At 40.6% G+C, this 19,179-nt stretch overlaps 1 protein-coding gene across 2 annotated transcripts in view; it reads left to right on the top strand.

Moving 5' to 3' along the window:
* LOC140476136 (phospholipase B1, membrane-associated) overlaps nt 1-19,179 on the top strand; it is a 69,912-nt gene that overhangs the window by 12,135 nt on the left and 38,598 nt on the right. For both annotated transcript variants that reach the window (XM_072568263.1, XM_072568262.1), the window contains exons 4-8: nt 3,604-3,662; nt 8,997-9,064; nt 9,183-9,226; nt 12,852-12,972; nt 17,194-17,245. In XM_072568263.1, the coding sequence (XP_072424364.1) occupies nt 3,604-3,662; nt 8,997-9,064; nt 9,183-9,226; nt 12,852-12,972; nt 17,194-17,245 (344 nt within the window). The remainder of the gene's footprint in view (nt 1-3,603; nt 3,663-8,996; nt 9,065-9,182; nt 9,227-12,851; nt 12,973-17,193; nt 17,246-19,179) is intronic.

The following is a 19,179-nucleotide window of genomic DNA, read 5'->3' as shown; positions in this document are numbered from 1 at the left end:
TCTCGGATAAAACTATGTCAGCTTATTTATCTCTGCCTTTTGATCTCTCCTGCTTCACCTTGTGCTTCTGTGATCTTGTGACCACACAGTCTGGGAAAATTCCTGAATAGGCATCCTTCATTTCTTCAGTTGCCTGCATCTCTACTGCTTTTCAACTAGAGTAGGCAGCACGCCTACTGGTGAATCAGCAATATTATTTGCAAGACAATTGTATTCCTGGACCTGAGAGTTTGTCCAGTACTCCTACCACAATGTCTCCAATCTTCTCTGGACTCTCTAGCCTCACTTGACATAATTGACCACTTTTTTGTCTCACCATGATTTTCTGTTACCCGTACCTTTTCTGGCAATAGACCCTCAGGAGTACATGTCTCCTCATCCTTCAGCATCACAGATTGAGAGGATCCTGAGTCCCTTAATATTGTAACCTCTTTAACTGCTACTCCTGGCATATGAATAAACTTGTGAATGAACTTTACCCTTGCATGTATATTTTTTAAGCAGGTCTGGCACTTCCTCCTTAACCAACTTCTAATCATCTTGTACACTCTGAGGCAGTTATCTAACTTTCCTTGTGCTTTTTGTTAGTAGTCCAACAAAACTCCCAGGCTTGTCTGGTTTTCTGACATCTGGCTTTCTCCTAGCCCACCAACGCTGATTTCGTGTGGCCTACTTTATAACAATGAAAACACTGGAGCTTTTTAACTTCTTTGTCCCCCTCAAGTTATCCTTATGATATTCACTGAGATCTGCCTTTCCCTTTCCACATGAGGATTTCTCTTTGCCCCAGTTTATATCCCTCATGGACTGAAATTGATTCTGGAAGCCAAACCAAGTTTTATGGACTAGCTCATAAATCATCAGCCACTTCAGCTGCTATCCTTGCTGTTTTAACTCTCTGCTCTTCCACATGAGTTGGGATACTTCAGGCAGTGAATTTTTGAATTCCTCCAAAATAATTACCTCTCTAAGAGCATCATAGGTTTGCTTGATTTTTAAAGCTCTTATCCATCTATCAAAATTACTCTGTTTGATCCTTTCAAACTCAATATAGGTTTGACCAGGGTCCCTCCTTAGATTCCTGAAACGTTGTTTATACACTTCTGGTACAAGGTCATATGCACTTAAAATGGCTTTTCTCGCCTCCTTATACTCCCCAGGTGCCTCCTCTGATAGAGATGCAAATACCTCACTAGCCCTACCTACAAGTTTTGTTTGGATCAACAAAACACATACTGCCACTGATGAAATGAGATGAAAAAGGCTTCCATATCGCCCTCATCAAATTTAGGCAATGCTTTAAGCCTAGTTTCTCACTCGGCTTCTGACTACCAAGGGCTTGCTCCTCCTCACTCTCTTCCTCACTATGCCTATGCTCAGCTTTATCTCCAGCCTTTTACTCTGATTTTCCTTTTTAAGTGTCAATTTTTCAAGTTCAAACATTCTTTCTTTTTCTTTCTCATCCACTGTTCTCTCTTTTTCTCTCTGTTCTGCTGCTCTCTCTTTTTCTCTCTCTTCTGCTTTTAATCGTAACTCAAACTGTTTTATTTCTGCTGCCCTTATCTCTCGCCTCTAACTCAAGCTCTCAAGCTGCTTCATTTGCAACTGAATTCTTACTATCTCTATACATTCTGATGGATTCTCCAGCAAGTTTAAATGCTGAGCTACTGCTGTAATTGCCTCTTCTTTCCTCGCAGAAGCAGGAAGTTCCAATTCCAGCTTCTCGGCTAATTCCTGCAGCTTGGTCTTATTCACCTTTTGCAAAATTTCCAAAGTCACCGCATCCACATCCAGAAAACTTTTGGCAACTGAAAGAGCCATTACTATCCCAAGCTTGGTCCACCCAACTAAGCAAACACCTAAAACAAAGACACTAACACCTACCACTCACTGTTTCAAATCCCACAAAAGAGCCCCCAATCTGTTATGGACTAGGCCAGACCACTCAAAACACTCTTGAGCAGATAACCCATACCATAACTTTACAATTTGTGTTGGTAAGTGTACAGTAAAAATTACTCAGATTAAGCTAGCTAGGCTGACGACCAGGTTGTAAAACAGACAGAAATGTATTCACAAAATTACACAATGAAACACAAAGAGCAGAATAAAGAAACCCCACAGGACTCAGTCTATCCAATCTAGTCTTAATTATGCTGTTCTGAATATACACAAAAGTCCCAATAAGCAAACCCTCTGAAACAACAGTTAAAAAATGGAACAGATGCTTACAGGTTGAAGTTAGAAGGGCAGAAAGAGAGACAGGGTTTTTTTTGGCAACCTGTTTCCACACCGCTCACTGTTGAACTCCTAATTAGTTCTGGACTGATCTGCTCAGCAAGAGAACTGACCCACTCCCCTTTTGTTATACCGGTCACTTCTAAAACATAGCCACTTTGGTCTTAGGTCTCATCTGTTTACAAATAAATAAAAAGGCCTCTCAATACCCTTTAATCTCCGTACCAAAACAATCTAATCAGAACTGGGAGAGTTTTATGACCCCTCTGAGAAACATCAAGGACACAGTATCCTTGAGAAACAGAACAGCTTTTAGAAAAATGGGACCAGCTTTGTGACACAGAGAGTGTTACACTAGAGTCAATAATACGTGATGCTGGAAAAAGCACAGCAGGTCCAGCAGAATCAGAGAAGCAGGAGAGTCAAACTTTTGGACAGGACCCTGCATCAGGATTCAAAATGACAAAGAGTGATGCCTGTCCTGTAAATATATTCTGGGCGGCACGGTGGCACAGTGGTTAGCACTGCTGCCTCACAGTGCCAGAGACCTGGGTTCAATTCCTGACTCAGGCGACTGACTATGTGGAGTTTGCACATTCTCCCCGTGTCTGCGTGGGTTTCCTCCGGGTGCTCCGGTTTCCTCCCACAGTCCAAAGATGTGCGTGTCAGGTGAATTGGCCATGCTAAATTGCCTGTAGTGTTAGGTAAGGGGTAAATGTACGGGAATAGGTGGGTTACGCTTCGGCGGGTCGGTGTGGACTTATTGGGCCGAAGGGCCTGCTTCCACACTGTAAGTAATCTAATCTAATATGCTATTGCTTCCTCATATAAAAACTGCAAGTGCTGGAAATAATCATCATTTGGAGAAGACACGTCAGACTGGACTCAAAATGTTCTTTGATTAACTCTTTGTAAATGCTGCCAGACTGGCTGAGTATTTCCAGCATCTGTATTCTTTCGATTTATTTATTGGTGCCTGCAATGCAAATTACATTACCAGTTGGGAGCAGAAGCTTGCATTTTTTTCCCATAATAAGTAAAATTTCTATCTGCATTAGAGTGTGAATATTTTTTATCACACTATTAATGTGTCTGTGCACTCTTTATAACCAGTTGTATATTGTTTCACTTGAGAATATTTGTCCAATTCTATTCTTTTTGCACATAAAGCTTGAAATATGGCAGTGTTAGAAAAGGTAATATTTTGAATTTTCACTCAAGTGTCAGCATTAAACAATTACTGATCAGCTGTCCTGAAGCTCTACATCAAAGCTGTTAAAGCTATAATTATAATAATTTCTTGATTTACGACTGTTGTTCTAAATGAAGATTTTTAAAAAGATATTTTCTCTTTCTGAGTTTTAGTTCACACTTTAAAGCCAGCAGATATTAAAATAGTTGCTGCTCTGGGCGACTCTCTGACTGTAAGTCACAATGCTTGAAAATTGCACTGTTGTGAATCTGTACTTGTGTGTGAAAGGAATGCAATTATCAAAATGGACTTTGCTTGAAGGTTTGCTTTCAGACGTTTCATCACCATGACTAGGTAACATCATCAGTGAGAGTCTCCGGTGAAGCGCTGGTGGTATATCCCGCCTCTCTATATATAAGTCCTGGTTTCTTAAGGTGGGTGATGTCATTTCCGGTTCTTTTTTCAAAGGAAGATAGATAAGGTCTAAATCGATGTGTTTATCGATAGACTTCTGGTTAGAATGCCATGCCTCTAAGAATTCTCATGCATGTCTTTGTTTCACCTGTCCTCAGATGTGTGTGTTGTCCCAGTCAAAGTGGTGTCCATCTTTGTCTGTATGTATGGCAACTTGTGATAGTGGGTCATGTCACTTAGTGGCCAGGTGGTGCTCATATATCCTGGTGACAAGTTTCCCCCTGCTAGTTTGTCCAACAAAATGTCTGAAAACAAATGTTTAAGCTCAGCAAGCTAACTTACATACTTATCATCAACCTAAGTTACAAATCTTCTGAAAAATCATTATCAAAATGAACCTTCAAAAATTAGGACAATATGTCATTTTAAAAAGACTACTTTAAACAAATACTTTAATATGATGTGGGTGTTACTGACAAGGACAGCATTTGCTTCACATCATCAATTGCCCTTGAGAATGTGGTCGTAAATTATTTTTTTGAACGACGGCAATTCATCTCATAGAGTACCACCTGTATGGCAGGAAATTCCAGGATTTTGATCCCAAGACAGTGAAGGAATGGCCCTCTGTTAGAGTATTAGGCTTGGAATGTGTATGGCTTGGAATGGAACTTGCAGGCGATGTTGTTCCCAAATGTTCATCACTCTTGTCCTTCTAGGTGGTATATTTTGAAAGCAAGTTATGTAACCAAAATGCAGAGTTTTCAAAGAGGAATAATACTTGGGAACAGCATGTTCTGATAATTCCGCTGCAATGTCATAGATTCATCCTTGCTCCCAGGATACATGAACACCAATTGGCCACTGAAAGACATGACCCACTATCACTAGTTTCCATACATACAGACAAAGATGGACACCACTTTGACTGGGATAACACACACATCACAGCACGGAAACAGATATTTCAGTCCAACTCATCCATGATGACCGGATATCTTAAATTAGTCTAGTCTAATTTGCCAGCATTTGGTCCATATCCCTCCAGATCTCTTTTAAATGTTGTAATTGTACCAGCCTCTACCACTTACTCTGACAGTTCTTTCTGTACATGCACCACCCTCTGTGTGAAAAAATTGCTCCTTAGGTCCCTTTTAGTTTTTTCCCCTCTCACCTTAAACCTATGCCCTCTAGTTTTGGTCTCTGGGGAAAAGACCATGACAATTCACTCTATCCGTGTCCCTCATGATTATATAAACCTCTTTACGGTCATCCCTCAGCCTCTGGTGTGCCAAGATAAAAAAGCCCCAGCCGATTCAGCCTTTCCCTTTAGCTCAAATTCTCAAAGAAGTCTGTGTTGAACTGGTTGTTTTACATACTACTTTCTGTCATTACTGCACTATCCACATAATATTGCATTTGATGTGTCAGCAATAACACTGCATGGTTAATGAGTAAGTTGTCATGATGGCTTTACATTCCTGGACTAGTAACCCAGAAAGTTCAACTAAAGATATGAGTTTAAATTCCTGTTGTGGTTCTGTTTGCCGAGCTGGGAATTTGTGTTGCAGACGTTTCGTCCCCTGTCTAGGTGACATCCTCAGCACTTGGGAGCTTCCTGTGAAGCGTTTCTGTGATGTTTCCTCCGGCATTTATAGTGATTTGTATCTGCCGCTTCCGGTTGTCAGTTCCAGCTGTCCGCTGCAGTGGCCGGTATATTGGGTCCAGGTCGATGTGCTTATTGATTGAATCTGTGGATGAGTGCCATGCCTCTAGGAATTCCCTGGCTGTTCTGTTTGGCTTGTCCGATAATAGTAGTGTTGTCCCAGTCAAACTCATGTTACTTGTCATCTGCGTATGTGGCTACTAAGGATAGCTGGTCGTGTCGGTTTGTGGCTAGTTGGTGTTCATGGATGCGGATCGTTAGCTGTCTTCCTGTTTGTCCTATGTAGTGTTTTGTGCAGTCCTTGCATGGGATTTTGTACACTACATTGGTTTTGCTCTTGCTTTGTATCGGGTCCTTCATCCTGGTGAGTTGTTGTTTGAGAGTGGCTGTTGGTTTGTGTGCTGTTATGAGTCCTAGTGGTCGCAGTAGTCTGGCTGTCAGTTCAGAAATGTTTTTGATGTATGGTAGTGTGGCTAGTCCTTTGGGTTGTGGCATGTCCTCATTCCGTTGTCTTTCCCTTAGGCATCTGGTGATGAAATTGCAGGGGTATCCGTTTTTGGCGAATACATTGTATAGGTGTTCTTCTTCCTCTTTTTGCAGTTCTGGTGTACTGCAATGTGTTGTGGTCCTTTTGAACAGGCACTCATCCACTGATTCAATCAACAAGCACATCGACTTGGACCCAATATACCGGCCACTGCAGCGGACATCTGGAACTGATAACCGGAAGCGGCAGATACAAATCACTATAGATGCTGGAGGAAACATCACAGAAGCACTTCACAGGAGGCTCCCAAGCACTGAGGATGTCACCTAGACAGGGGACAGAACGTCTGCAACACAAATTCCCAGTTCGGCGAACAGAACCACAACAACGAGCACCCGAGCTACAAATCTTCTCCCAAAGTTTAAATTCCTTAATGGCAGCTGGATAAATTAAAACTTAAAGTAAAATTGAAAAGAAATGACCATGAAGCTACTGGATTGTCAGAAAAGCCAATCTTACTTTGGAGAAGGATGTCAGCTGGCCTTATCTGGTCCAATCCACATGTAAGCCGAACCCACAATAACAAGGCTCACTCTTAACAATTCTCTAAAAGGCTTAGCAAGCAATCCAGTTATTTTAAAGAAGGTAATAAACGTTGACTTTGTCAGAAACTACCATATCCTCCAAATGAAGAAAGAAAATGATCAACTGTAAACTAACACAATGGATGAAAATTGCGAGTTCATGTGTATAGACAAATAAATTTTAAGGCTATGTTTACTGATACTGAGGAGTCAGTGCAGTATATTCTATGGAGATGCTAATGAAGGAGGTTTGTTGAAGTGTTTCAAATGTGTGCCTATTTTTCATCATGCACAGTTCTGCTGGAGATGGGGAGCTGGGTGGAGATGAGGGAGGAGATCAGGGTCCGGGAAATTGGGAGAGTTTGAGATGTGGGGGATCATGCCTATTCTGTGGAGTGTGGACACACAGTGACACAGCAACGTAGAGGATCTGGAACTGTGTGCGCCAATGGTGCTGGCACAGTTGCCCCACAGTTTCATCATCAGCAAACATTGCCAAACTTTAAATAAGAACAGAATTTCATTTGTGCCTTTTAGAAGACAAAGATAGGATAAAATAGCAGGGGAGGTGATGGCTTAGTGGTATTATGGCTGAACTATTAATCCAGAGACCTAGGTAACGTTCCGGGGGCCCAAGTTCAAATCCTGCCATAGAAGATGGTGGAGTTTGAAATCAATAAAAACAATCTGGAACTAAGCCCATCTGGTTCATTAACAGCCCTTACAGAAGGAAACTGTCATCCTTACGTGGTCAGGTCTACATGTGACTCCAGGCCCACAGCAATATGGGTAACTTTTAACTGTCCTCTGAGATGGGCAATAAATGCCCCCAATACCCACATTCTACAACTGAATAAAAGAGATGGGTAAGCAATCCTGAAATCTTAACTATTAATCAGGAGAATGTGAGATCAACTTTTGTCACGGCAGTTTGATGTTTTGATCTCTAGAAATAAAAAGCTGGAAATATTAAATAAAATAGTGATTTCAAAGCCTTCATACTGTCACAAAAATCTCATGTTGTTTACCTGAGGAAGGAAAACTGTCTTTCTTTGGTTGGTTCCATGATAGGCCCATGCCGATATGATTGACTCTGAACTGCCCTCTCAAAAGACCTGGCAAACCTTTCAGCTGTATTAAGTCTTTACGAAGGATCCTATATACAGCCCAGCCCATCCATCTTCCAGAGCAACTAGGGTTGGATAATAAATGCTGTCCTTGCCAGCAAATGCCTTGACTTGGATTGTGAAACAAGCCATGGGTGAATACTTCTGCAATTTGACAGATGTCAAGACAAAATTTGATATTCAGTCTCTAAAATTATGATTTAAAATTCTTGGTATCTAAATGCAAGCTGACTTATTCAATTGTTATTAGATTACTTACAGTGTGGAAACAGGCCCTTCGGCCCAACAAGTCCACACCGCCCCGCCGAAGCGTAACCCACCCATACCCCTACATCTACATCTACCCCTTACCTAACACTACGGGCAATTTAGCATGGCCAATTCACCTGACCTGCACATCTTTGTGACTGTGGGAGGAAACCGGAACACCCGGAGGAAACCCACGCAGACACGGGGAGAACGTGCAAACTCCACACAGTTAGTCGCCTGAGGCGGGAAATGAACCCGGGTCTCCGGCGCTGTGAGGCAGCAGTGCTAACCACTGTGCCACCGTGCCGCCCACAAGTGACAGTGATGCTGATTGTAACCATCTACAATCCCCAAACAGCACAATTTATGACATTTGTAGGAGAATGGAAATAAAAACTACAGCTGATTACTGACCTTGAACTAGTCTGAGCTGCAAAACAAATATTATCCATAATAATTTTCTGCATAAAAACCGAATATTGAATGTTATATGTGAAAGTCAGGGAAAATGGAAATTAATAGGGCAAAATGTATGTGTAAATGTAATTATGTTACAAGACTTTAGGGTGAGAGGGGAAAGATATAAAACAGACCTTTTAAAGGGCAACTTTTCACGCAGAGGGTGATACGTGTATGGAATGAGCTGCCAGAGGAAGTGGTGGAGGCTGGTACAATTGCAACATTTAAAAGACATCTGGATGGGAATATGAATAGAAAAGGTGTTTGGAGGGATATGGGCCAGGGGCTTGGCAGGTGGGACTAGGTTGGGTTAGGATATCTGGTTGGCATGGACGGGTTAGACTAAAGGGTCTGTTTCCATGCTGTACATCTCTATGACTCTTTGCTCTATGTATTCTATGTCAGCCTTGTCCTGTCTTGTTATGAGCATTTTTTTTATCATTTCGGGAGGATGATTTTGTAAATGTCAGCTTCAATTGTGAAGGCACAGTGTCACGTATGGAGTCTCTCAAGATTTTCAACGTAGCGCATATGAAAAAATGACACCTACAATCATGTTAAATAATGTTTCTTTTCTTAGACTGCACTTGGTGCAAATGCTACAAATGTGTTACAGTTACCGATTGAATATCGACATGTTTCTTGGAGGTAAGTTCAACTGAATTTAGCAAAGTGATGTGAAGTAGTGATAAGTGATTTGAGTATGAATTTTCTTCATGTTTTGAGAATATTACAGTAATCGTTTAACCTATTGATTTTCTTATAGTATTGGTGGCTATGGAACATTCAGTACAGTCATTACCCTTCCAAGTAAGTATGAAGATCCAACTGCTTCTCCATGACATTGAGCCAAGTTCCTTTGTTATCATTATCTGGGACTCCGGTGTAGTAGTAGTGTCTGAGAGTTGGGTTATATAGATTGAAGGGGAGTTCATAGTTGATAAACATTATCTTTTATTTAACATGGTAATTACTATGTATGAAATAAGACTACATTTCCTGTTAAAATGTGCATCATCCATCTTATCAAAATTAGTGAGTCTATAGGATGAACAGGGAGAGAAGAAACAAAGGGACTGTTGTGATTCTAATGAGTTCAGCCAGGCAGACCTCATAGAATATGAGTTCACTGATTGGGGCTGTTAATCTTGTCCAATCACAGAGCCCTGGATGACAGATGTAAGCAGGAATGTTATTGTAAAAACAAAAAAAAGTAGGAATGTTCTCACATCTGCACACACACAACATGGGTGCTGGGGAAAAGAATAAGCACTATTGCAATTAGGCAGTAGTAAGGGGGAAAAAGTAAAAAAGCAAAAAAAGCAAAAAAAAAGCAGGAATGTTGGGTGGCACCAGAGCTCAGTGATTAGCAATGCAGCCTCACAGTGCCAGGGACCTGAGTTCGATTCCAGCCTTGGGTGACTGTCTGTGTGGGGTTTGCACATTCTCCCCGTGTCTGCGTGGGTTTCCTCCGGGTGCTCTGGTTTCCTCCCACAATCGAAAGATGAGCAGGTTAGGTGGATTGGTCGTGCTAAATTGCCTGTAGTGTTAGGTGCATTAGTCTGGGGCAACATTGAGAAATAAGGGAATGGGTCTGGGTGGGTTACTCTTCAGAGGGTCAGTGTGGACTTGCTGGGCTGAATGGCCTGCTTACACACTGTAGGGATTCTAAGTAATGGAGAACCACTTGAATAGAAGAAGGGGAGATTGTTTTTCTAAAAAGAAATAAAGGAGTATCAGACATCCTGTTCACTCTGACAGCTGGCTCTGAGGGAGGTGGATCAGTCTCAAAGACTCTCCACTCGTAGATAAAGGATGACGTGGTGATGGGATACCAGACTCTATGAAGTTATTTCAGTGACAAAGAAAGACAAGCACAGAGCAAATGAAATAAGAGCAGAACTTATGTTAAAAATGCTTTATTAGTCAGCAAAGATGACTGTTGCCCATTGAGCATGCATAGATAGTCAGCCATCCATTTGCAGATGACAATAGTGACTCTAGCATTTGCAGCTAAAGCCTAGGCTGGAAGCGGCAACAAGACTGTGGTGGGTTGCAGCAATTGCAAGGAGATGTCCCTGGCTGTGATAAAGAAAGCTTTAGCAGGCAATGTGGTCAGAGTGGAAATGTTTCAATCCCAGGCTATGCTCCATATCAGGAGGAAGGGGGAGAAAGGCTCAAAATCATTCAGGGGCAAACTGAGAGGAAAGTGGTACTTAAGATGAAGAATCAAACAGGCAGAAAACAATGAGAGAAAACAACAGCCAACTTTTTTTTAGCAGTTGGAATAAAATCTGAAGCCAAAGACTCTTTTCAGAGACACGACTTTTCTCTGAACAGAGCTGAACCCTAATAAAATGATCACTTTGGGCTCATCCAGATTGGGACTGTCAGTTGGTGAGAGAAAGAACATGCCCAGTCTTCACGTTGAGAGTACTATTTATATCATGTTGGGTGGCACTGTCACCATGCTAAATGGGATGAACTGTGATGAGGTGAGCTGCTCTTCACATCAAGGCCCATTTGACTGAGTGTAGCATTGAAGATCCAGAGCCAAATGGAGTCAATGAGAATTGTGAGAAAGCTCTCCACTGCTTGGAGTCAAACCTGGTAATGATACTGATTATGGTTGTTAGAGGTCAGTTATCTCAGCTCCAGGACACCTCTACATGAGTCCCTCAGGGCAGTGCCTTAGACCCAACTATTTTCAGCTGCTTCATTAATAATCTTACTCCACCAAAAGTGGGATTTTGTTAATGATTGTACAATGCATAGCAGTATTTATGACTTCTCAAAGGCAGACAATGTGTTGCTGGAAAAGCGCAGCAGGTCAGGCAGCATCCAAGGAGCAGGAGAATCGATGTTTCGGGCATGAACCCTTCTTCAGGAATCTTCAGATTCCTAAAGAAGGGTTCATGCCCAAAACATTGATTCTCCTGCTCCTTGGATGCTGCCTGACCTGCTGCACTTTTCCAGCAACACATTTTCAGCTCTGATCTCCAGCATCTGTAGTCCTCACTTACTTCTAAAAGGCAGCCCATGAGTAAAAGCAGCAAAATCTGAACAGTGTCTTGGTTTGGGCTGACAGGTGACAAATAACATTCATGACATGCAAGTGCCAGGCAATGACCATGTCTAAGAAGACAGAAACTCACCAACATTCTTTGAAAGGCACTACCTTGTCTGAATCACCCACTATCCTGGGGATTACCAAAAACAAATGAGCCATAGCTATAGCTGTGGCTACAACAGGATAGGTGCAATGCTGGTCATAACAATGCCAGTGGTGATGGACTACAATAATAATGAAGTGGTTGCTGAGATTAGTGTGATGAGCAGCAGTGAACAATTCATTTCCTGACTCCTCTGTGTCTGTCTACCATCTACAAGACACAAGTCAGGTGTGTGATGGAATACTTCCCACGTGCCTGGATGAGGTCCATCAACACTCAAGAAACTTGATGTCATTCAGGACAATGCAGCCTGCTTGATTGACATCACATTCACATTCAGCCATTCCCTCTACAACTGCAATCCATTAGGAGCAAAGCGCACTATCTACAAATACACTGCAGAAATTCACAATGGCTCATTAGACAGCACCTTTCAAACCCAACACCATTTCCATCTAGAAGGATGCAGGCAGCAAATGCATGGGAAGAACACCATCTGCAATTTCCCCTTCAAGACACTCAATACCAAGACTTGACTATATATCGCTGTATCTTTGCTGTCACTAGGTCAAATCCTGGACCATCCTCTCTAGCGTCATTATGAGTGTACCAATGGACTGCAGCAGTTCAAGAGGCAGGTAGGGACTAGTAATAAATGCTGGAACAGCCAGGGATACCCAAATCACATGAAGGAATTTTAAAAAATTAACACAACATCAAATACTGCTGATGCTGAATTCAATTTAATTTTAATATTTATTAAATCATCAAACTGTCTGCCATAGTAAATCCACACCTAAGGCTTCCAGCCTCATTCCTGATGAAGGGCTACTGCCTGAAATGTCAATTTTCCTGCTCCTGCTGCCTGACCTGCCGTGCATTTCCAGCACCACTCTAATCTTAACTGCCATAGTAAATGCATCTGGCAGATTGTTAGATATGCATGTTAGATTTTGTACCAGTACTGATTTATTGATCGATTTAATGTTGTCACATGTACCCAGATACAGTGAAAGGTGTTGTTTTGTGTGCTCTTCAGGCATATCGTGTCATACGAAGTGCATCGGGGGTAGCAGAACACAGTGCAGAAAGAGCTAATTCATTTGACATTATCAGACTGTGTATTTTATAGACCTGTACTGTGTTGCCTATATATTATCGTAGTGCATTGATGCCAAAGGCTAGATTCCAACTATGGAGATTTTTGCTTTTCCTCTATCTTTACTTCCAGAAAGTAAGCTTAGAATTTGTTATAATTCCAGATATCTTAAAACTCTTCAATCCCAACATCACTGGCTATTCTAAAAGGAAAACTGTCCACCAAATACCACCAACACTAGAGCAGACGGGATTTAACTTCGCAGTGACTGGAGCTAACACATAGTAAGTTCTGTGATATCTTGGGGAAATAATAAGTATTGGCTCTAGGTGGAAAATAACCTTAACCATGAATGGTTCCAACTGACTACACTTGATTGAGCCAACTACAGATGAACCCATTATCAATGCTCTTGCATTTGCTGAAATAGTACAGCTATGCAGCAAAAGTTGTTTTTGTACATACAGCAAATTTGGAATATACTATATAAGCTCAATTTTTTAAAAGTTTCTATAACATGGGAAAAAAAACTTGTCAAGGCAGTTTGCAGAGGGTTTGATCTGACACTGTTGAGGAATCAGTGGAATATATGTAGGAGAGATGACTGTAGATGAGATAGTGTTTGAGGACATTTTTGAGGATGGAAAAATGTGTGAGGGGGTTTAAGGAGAGAATTCCAAGGGCTGATGCTGTGCCAGCTGAGGTGTCCATTGCTAAGGGATTGGGTGTTAGTGGGGAGAAGATTGGGGATGGGGGAGTGGTGACACAGCCATCTCCAGACTCAGAAGAACAGGAAATGTGAGCCGGGAGGTTATAGGTGGAGACTGGAGGTGTTTTCAATTAATTTATTCGGGTTGCGATGTTGCATAAGGTAATGGGTTCGCAAGAGTTAACATTTGAGTGATGCTAAACTCTGCCCAGCCTCATTGTGTCACATAGCTTCTGAGGGGAGAATTATATGGAATCCAGCACAGTTTCTTGATGGAAACACATATATCTTCTCTACATCTTGTTAGTAAATTTCAATATGCCTAACAGTTAATGCGGCCTGCACATGGTTACTATGAAGTAATAAATTACAGATTGTTATCTAAAAGAGTCACTTCTGTTGAGACTTATTTATACTCTATCCTCCACCACAGACTACTGACCTGACTCCGAGAATTGTACAGGAAGGTATATTGGTTCCAGTGTTGGTAGCCAGGCATCACACTGGAGCACCTCGTGGTATCTGTGCTGTGCACTGTTGGATGATAGAACAACAGAAAACTGGGCTACTGGATGAACAGAACTTAATGTATGATGGAATGTAAAGATTGAAGTTTAAGAAAGGAAAAGTGTCATTTGTTTTATTAAAGAGCAACTCAAGGAGCAATTGAAAAGTTTTTAAATTATAAACTTGCTTTCTGCAACATATTTATCAGTAAAACAAAAGCTCCACAATTTTCACAAAAAAAATTAAGTAAGAACAAACATTGTGGTAAGGAAGGAGTTATTAGAGTAGTCAAATGTTTAGTCAAGGAGGTGTAAGGAGGGCCTTCAGAATTTGTCTTGATAATGGTTTTCCCTGCCCTTCTTAATCTCACCTTTTTCGCAACATATCAACACATTCCAAAGTGTTTCAGATCATTGTTGTAATGTTACTATAGTGTCATTTTTAAATCAATAGCCAATTCGTCCACATCAAAGTCCCATAGTAACATTTTTTCCAGTGGGATTGGGTACCTAGATGTTTGGATCTTGACCTTGGCAGTATTGTAAAACATGTGACTGATTTTGCCTCTTACATCTCTCCTTATGTGGAGGTGCCAGTGTTGAACTAGAGTGGTCACAGTTAAAAGAAAATCACACAACATCAGGTTATAATTCAACAGGTTTATTTGAAAGTTAAAGATTTTGGAGCCCTTCTCCTTCATCAGGTAGCTAGTGGGGCAGGATCTTAGGACACAGAATGTATAGTAAAAGATCAAAATGTCATACAACTGACGTGTTGTAGGTCGACTTGAGTGGATTTCTCCAAGAAGATCATGCATATTGACACAGACATCAAGTTTCTGTAGAAATGCAAGACATCAGGAAAGATCCCAAAAGGACAATGGATCACGAACCCTACTCAAGTCGACCTACACCACATCAATTGTATGACATTTTGCTATAAATTCTGTGTCCTATGAACCTGGCCCACTAGCTACTTGATGAAGGAGCAGCATTCTGAAAGCTGGTGATTTCAAATAAATCTGTTGGACTATAACCTGATGCTATGTGATTTTTAATGTTATCTCTCCTTATTTAACTGTGACTTTGACAGCAATATAAAATTGGATTTAAACTCACCATCACCATGTACTCAAAGTAAAGAAATACCCCTTGGATCAGAGTTTGATCCAAGCATCTTCGGATTCAAAAGCCAGAGAGGCATAAAAGAACAGAAGGAGGGCATGCAGCCCATTGAGTCCATGCTGGCTCTGCAGGGAAGGCATTTAATCTCATGCCCTGCTCCATCTTCATAGCCTTCAACCATTACTTCACTCAAGTAACCATTCAACATCCTCTTTAAACCATCAACCATCCCTATGTCCATCATACTTGGAGACAGCAAGTTCTTACTTATAACTGCTGACTGCATAAACAAGTTCTCCTTTACATTCTAACCTAACGCCTCCTACCCCCACTTCACCACCCCCCCCCCCCCCCTTCAAAATATTGAATCTGTGTTCCCTGGGACAACCAGTGTTACCTTATCTGAATCTGTTATTAGTAGCACCTAAATTAATTCTACCTCCAACCCCCATTGCCCCGAAGCACCTTCTCCAACCTAATGTGAGGAAGAAGATGTGAAGTTATAGAAATTACCAGAGATGGTAGATGCAATGGATGGAAAACCACGTTAAAGTTAGGCTGCACCGGGAATTCACTAATTTCATTGTTAAATGCTTGAACAATTCAGACTTTGAACAATTCTGGTCAACCACCACTGCTCCCTCCAATGAATGACATGTCATGACTAAATTGTGGTGACCAGAACTGGAAACAATACTTCAAAACAGAGCTTTATAAGCATTCAGCATCACTTCCCTGATATTGTATATTTGTACATATATACCAATATTTATGAAGTTCAAAGTCCCATGTATTTCACTAGTCATTGTCTCAATGTGCACTGCCACCACAAATGCCACAAATCAGTCTGTCTGCAGATTTTTTCAATTTTGTGCCTTTTATTCTGTCTTGCTTTTCTCTGTCTTTTTTTGCCAAACTGCATCACCTGACCCTTTGTATTATATTTCACTTATCACTTGTCTAACCATTCTGCTGGCCTATCTATGTCCCGTTGTAGTCAATTGATAACTTGCCCACTGTTTGCCACTTGACATCTACAGCAAATTGGAAAGTTACTCTATATTCCTATGTATGAGTTTTGTATACAAATCAAAACAGCAATGATCTGAGCAATGACCCTTTGGAACAGCCTCATCTACCATGCTCAAGTATGAAAAACAAGTTACCACAGCTCACTGTTTCTGTTCTTAAAACTATTTCTAAATCCAATTTGATACTGACAATCCTATTCAATGAGCTTCAGTTTTGTTAATAAGCATTTTATGTGGTAATTTGTCAAACACTTTCTTAAAATTCATGAGGACAACATCTATAGTATTCTCTGTAAGACCATTAAAAAAATAATTAGATTAATCAACATGATTTGCGTTTTAAAAATCCATGAGGCTCTCTGAACTGAACTTAAAGATCTCTAGTTGCTGTTTATTTTTTCCTTATTTATTATTTCTCAAATCTTAATCATCCTTGATGGTAGTGGTTCATGAACAAAGGTTTTATTCAATGCCAATTTCCTGTACCTTCCCCCTATCTGAGGAAGATTGGAAAGTTATGGTTCTATTACATCCACCTCAAATTCCCTTAGTACATGAGAATATACACCAGGTGCTTTACACATCCTAAGTGGAGTCAGCCATTCCAGATAAGCCTAACTTTAACTTGGTGTTCCATCCATTACACTAACCATCTCCGATAATTTCTATAACTTCTCATCTTCACCCTCAAACAGAGGTGTTGCGTTCGCCATTTTGCAGTCCTCTGGGATTCTCCTTGACTCCTGAAAGATCCCTATTTGCCCCTATATTCTCCTCAGCTATTTCCTTCAAAACACAAGGATGTAGTTCATCCAGTCTGGGTGATTTATCCACCTTCAGATTCTTGGGTTTCAGATTATAGTGGACAAGGGTGTTCTCCTGAACAAAGGAGTTGCTCCCCTTCATTTCCTTTTGTTTTAACATTATCCCATTTTATAATTTAAGTCTCCACTTAATGTCACCACTCTATAGTTGTTATGCATCATTTTAATTTCACCACAGATTTGCTCTACCATCTCTCTCTCTCTCTCTGAATACTTGGAGGCTAGAATGTTATTATTTCAGTTGAATAGTCATTTGTATAAGCTCACATTTTAAAACTAATTTCATCACTAAAGTTCTATATTTTTCTAGCCAGCTACCAAAACAAGCAAGGCATCTGGTTGACACAATGAAAACATTTCCTGTAAGTACCAAAGGAAACAAGTTGAATTTCTCTGACCCTACAATAATCACAAAATAAAAATTGTGCTTTTCTTTTCAGTTAGTTTTTCACATATTTGACAAGATCCAGGTTCTGTTAATGAGAAATAATTCATGTGAACTACAGCTGATATTTCATTAAAGATTGGATGAGCTTTAAAAGAATCAAGACAGTCAAGGATTTGAAAGAAAAACAGAACATGCTGGAAATATTCATCAATCACCATCCTGAGAAAAGGTCACCAACCCTGGAATTCCTCTCCTGGCAGTTACTCTCTGAACTGCTGAACACCTCCAGCATTTTCTGTTTCTATTTCAGCATCAAGAGTATATTTCTTTGTATTCAAGGATTTGACTTGATCTTCAAACGTGTTCTGTATAAGATGTAGGGAAGGAAAATTTTTCTTTACAGCCTGACCCAAAACTCAAAAGTGACAGGTTTGGGACCTGGCTTTTGACATATTTTCCTGCCTTCTACTTGTACCCCTGGGCTTTCCAAGGGGAAATTGGTACTGACGTCTAAAAAGTTGTGGTCTGTGGTGTCTCCATAGTAGTACAGGGACTTCTCCCCACCCAGTATCCTTTTTGATGAACACAAACTCATGCTACCAAAACAAGTGTCAACCTGTGATTTTCATAGAACCTCTACAGTGCAGAAAGAGGCCATTCAGCCCATCAAGTCTGCATCAATCCTCCAAAAAGCATCCCACCCAGACCCTTACTCTATCCTCATAATCCCATATTTACCATCTTTGGATTGTGGGAGGAAACCAAAGCACCCAGTAGAGACAGGGGCAATATGCAACTCATCACAGACTGGCTGGAGGCTGGAACCAAACCCAGGTCCATGGCACTGTGAACCAACTTGCTAACTATTGAGACACCATGCTATCCTAGGTGCTACATACTATGGGTCTTGACTAATACAGGGTGCAGTCTAAAATCAGGACTCCACTCTATTCTGCCGGTTTCCACTCAAGGGATCTAGATTTAAATTACCCCTGTTGTTTTGTTTTACTCCCGTAATTTTTGCTGGGAATGTATCTATTTGGAAATGCTTTCTTCTGAAGTATTAATTGAAGCAAAGAGTTGCAGCCATTTTTGTGGTTTTAGACTAATAATTTCCAGGCAGCCATTTACATTTAAAACTCCAGAACTTTCTTCACTGAGGTCTCAACCACAGACTATAAAAAATATATTTAAACCCCTTTGGAATGTAGGCTCTCCAATCCAGGATATTTTGGATCAAGACATTTCTACTTTTGTAATGACATTAGAATACCTAACAACATGTGTAAACCAGAAAATACATTTTGTTATTGTTATGAAGGTGTAGGTGTGCACTGTACCTTTAAGAGAGACTGGAAGCTGGCATGGATTTAGAGAGGCACACAACGTGCTGAAAGAATTTAAAGTGTAACAATTGACTGTGAAACCAATCGTGTAGCTGAATTGCAATGACAGAAAAACAAATTCACTTTCAGCCAATCAGTTTACATTGTGCCCCAGATACCAAAATCCAATCAAATTTGAATTTAGTATTTTGACAACATCAAACCAATGAAATTATCTGATGTTTTGGGGTATAAAACTGGACACCTTGAATAGTTAGTGGGAGAACTGCCAAGAAAACTGGTAAGTATAGATGCTTGCTGAATAGCTCTCTGAATGGTATCTGTACATATGAAAGACCTGTGAAGCAGAATACTGAAGAAAAGACAACAGAGGAAAATCTACTGAGGAAGATACAAATAGAAGATTCGACAGCTGGCTGGTTTTGAAATTTGAATTTTTTTTGTATCATGGCAACTCATCTGCACTATTGATTTCATAGTCAAATGTTATATTTTAAATTCTTTCAGCCCACTTAGTGCCTAAGTCAGTGCCAGCTTCCAGTCTCTTAAAGGTACAATACAT

The sequence above is a fragment of the Chiloscyllium punctatum genome, chromosome 4 (genome assembly GCF_047496795.1).
Source record: "Chiloscyllium punctatum isolate Juve2018m chromosome 4, sChiPun1.3, whole genome shotgun sequence".
NCBI classification, from domain to species: Eukaryota; Metazoa; Chordata; class Chondrichthyes; order Orectolobiformes; family Hemiscylliidae; genus Chiloscyllium; species Chiloscyllium punctatum.
The sequence above is the reverse complement of the archived record's forward strand: the minus strand, read 5'-3'. Positions and strand labels throughout refer to the sequence as shown.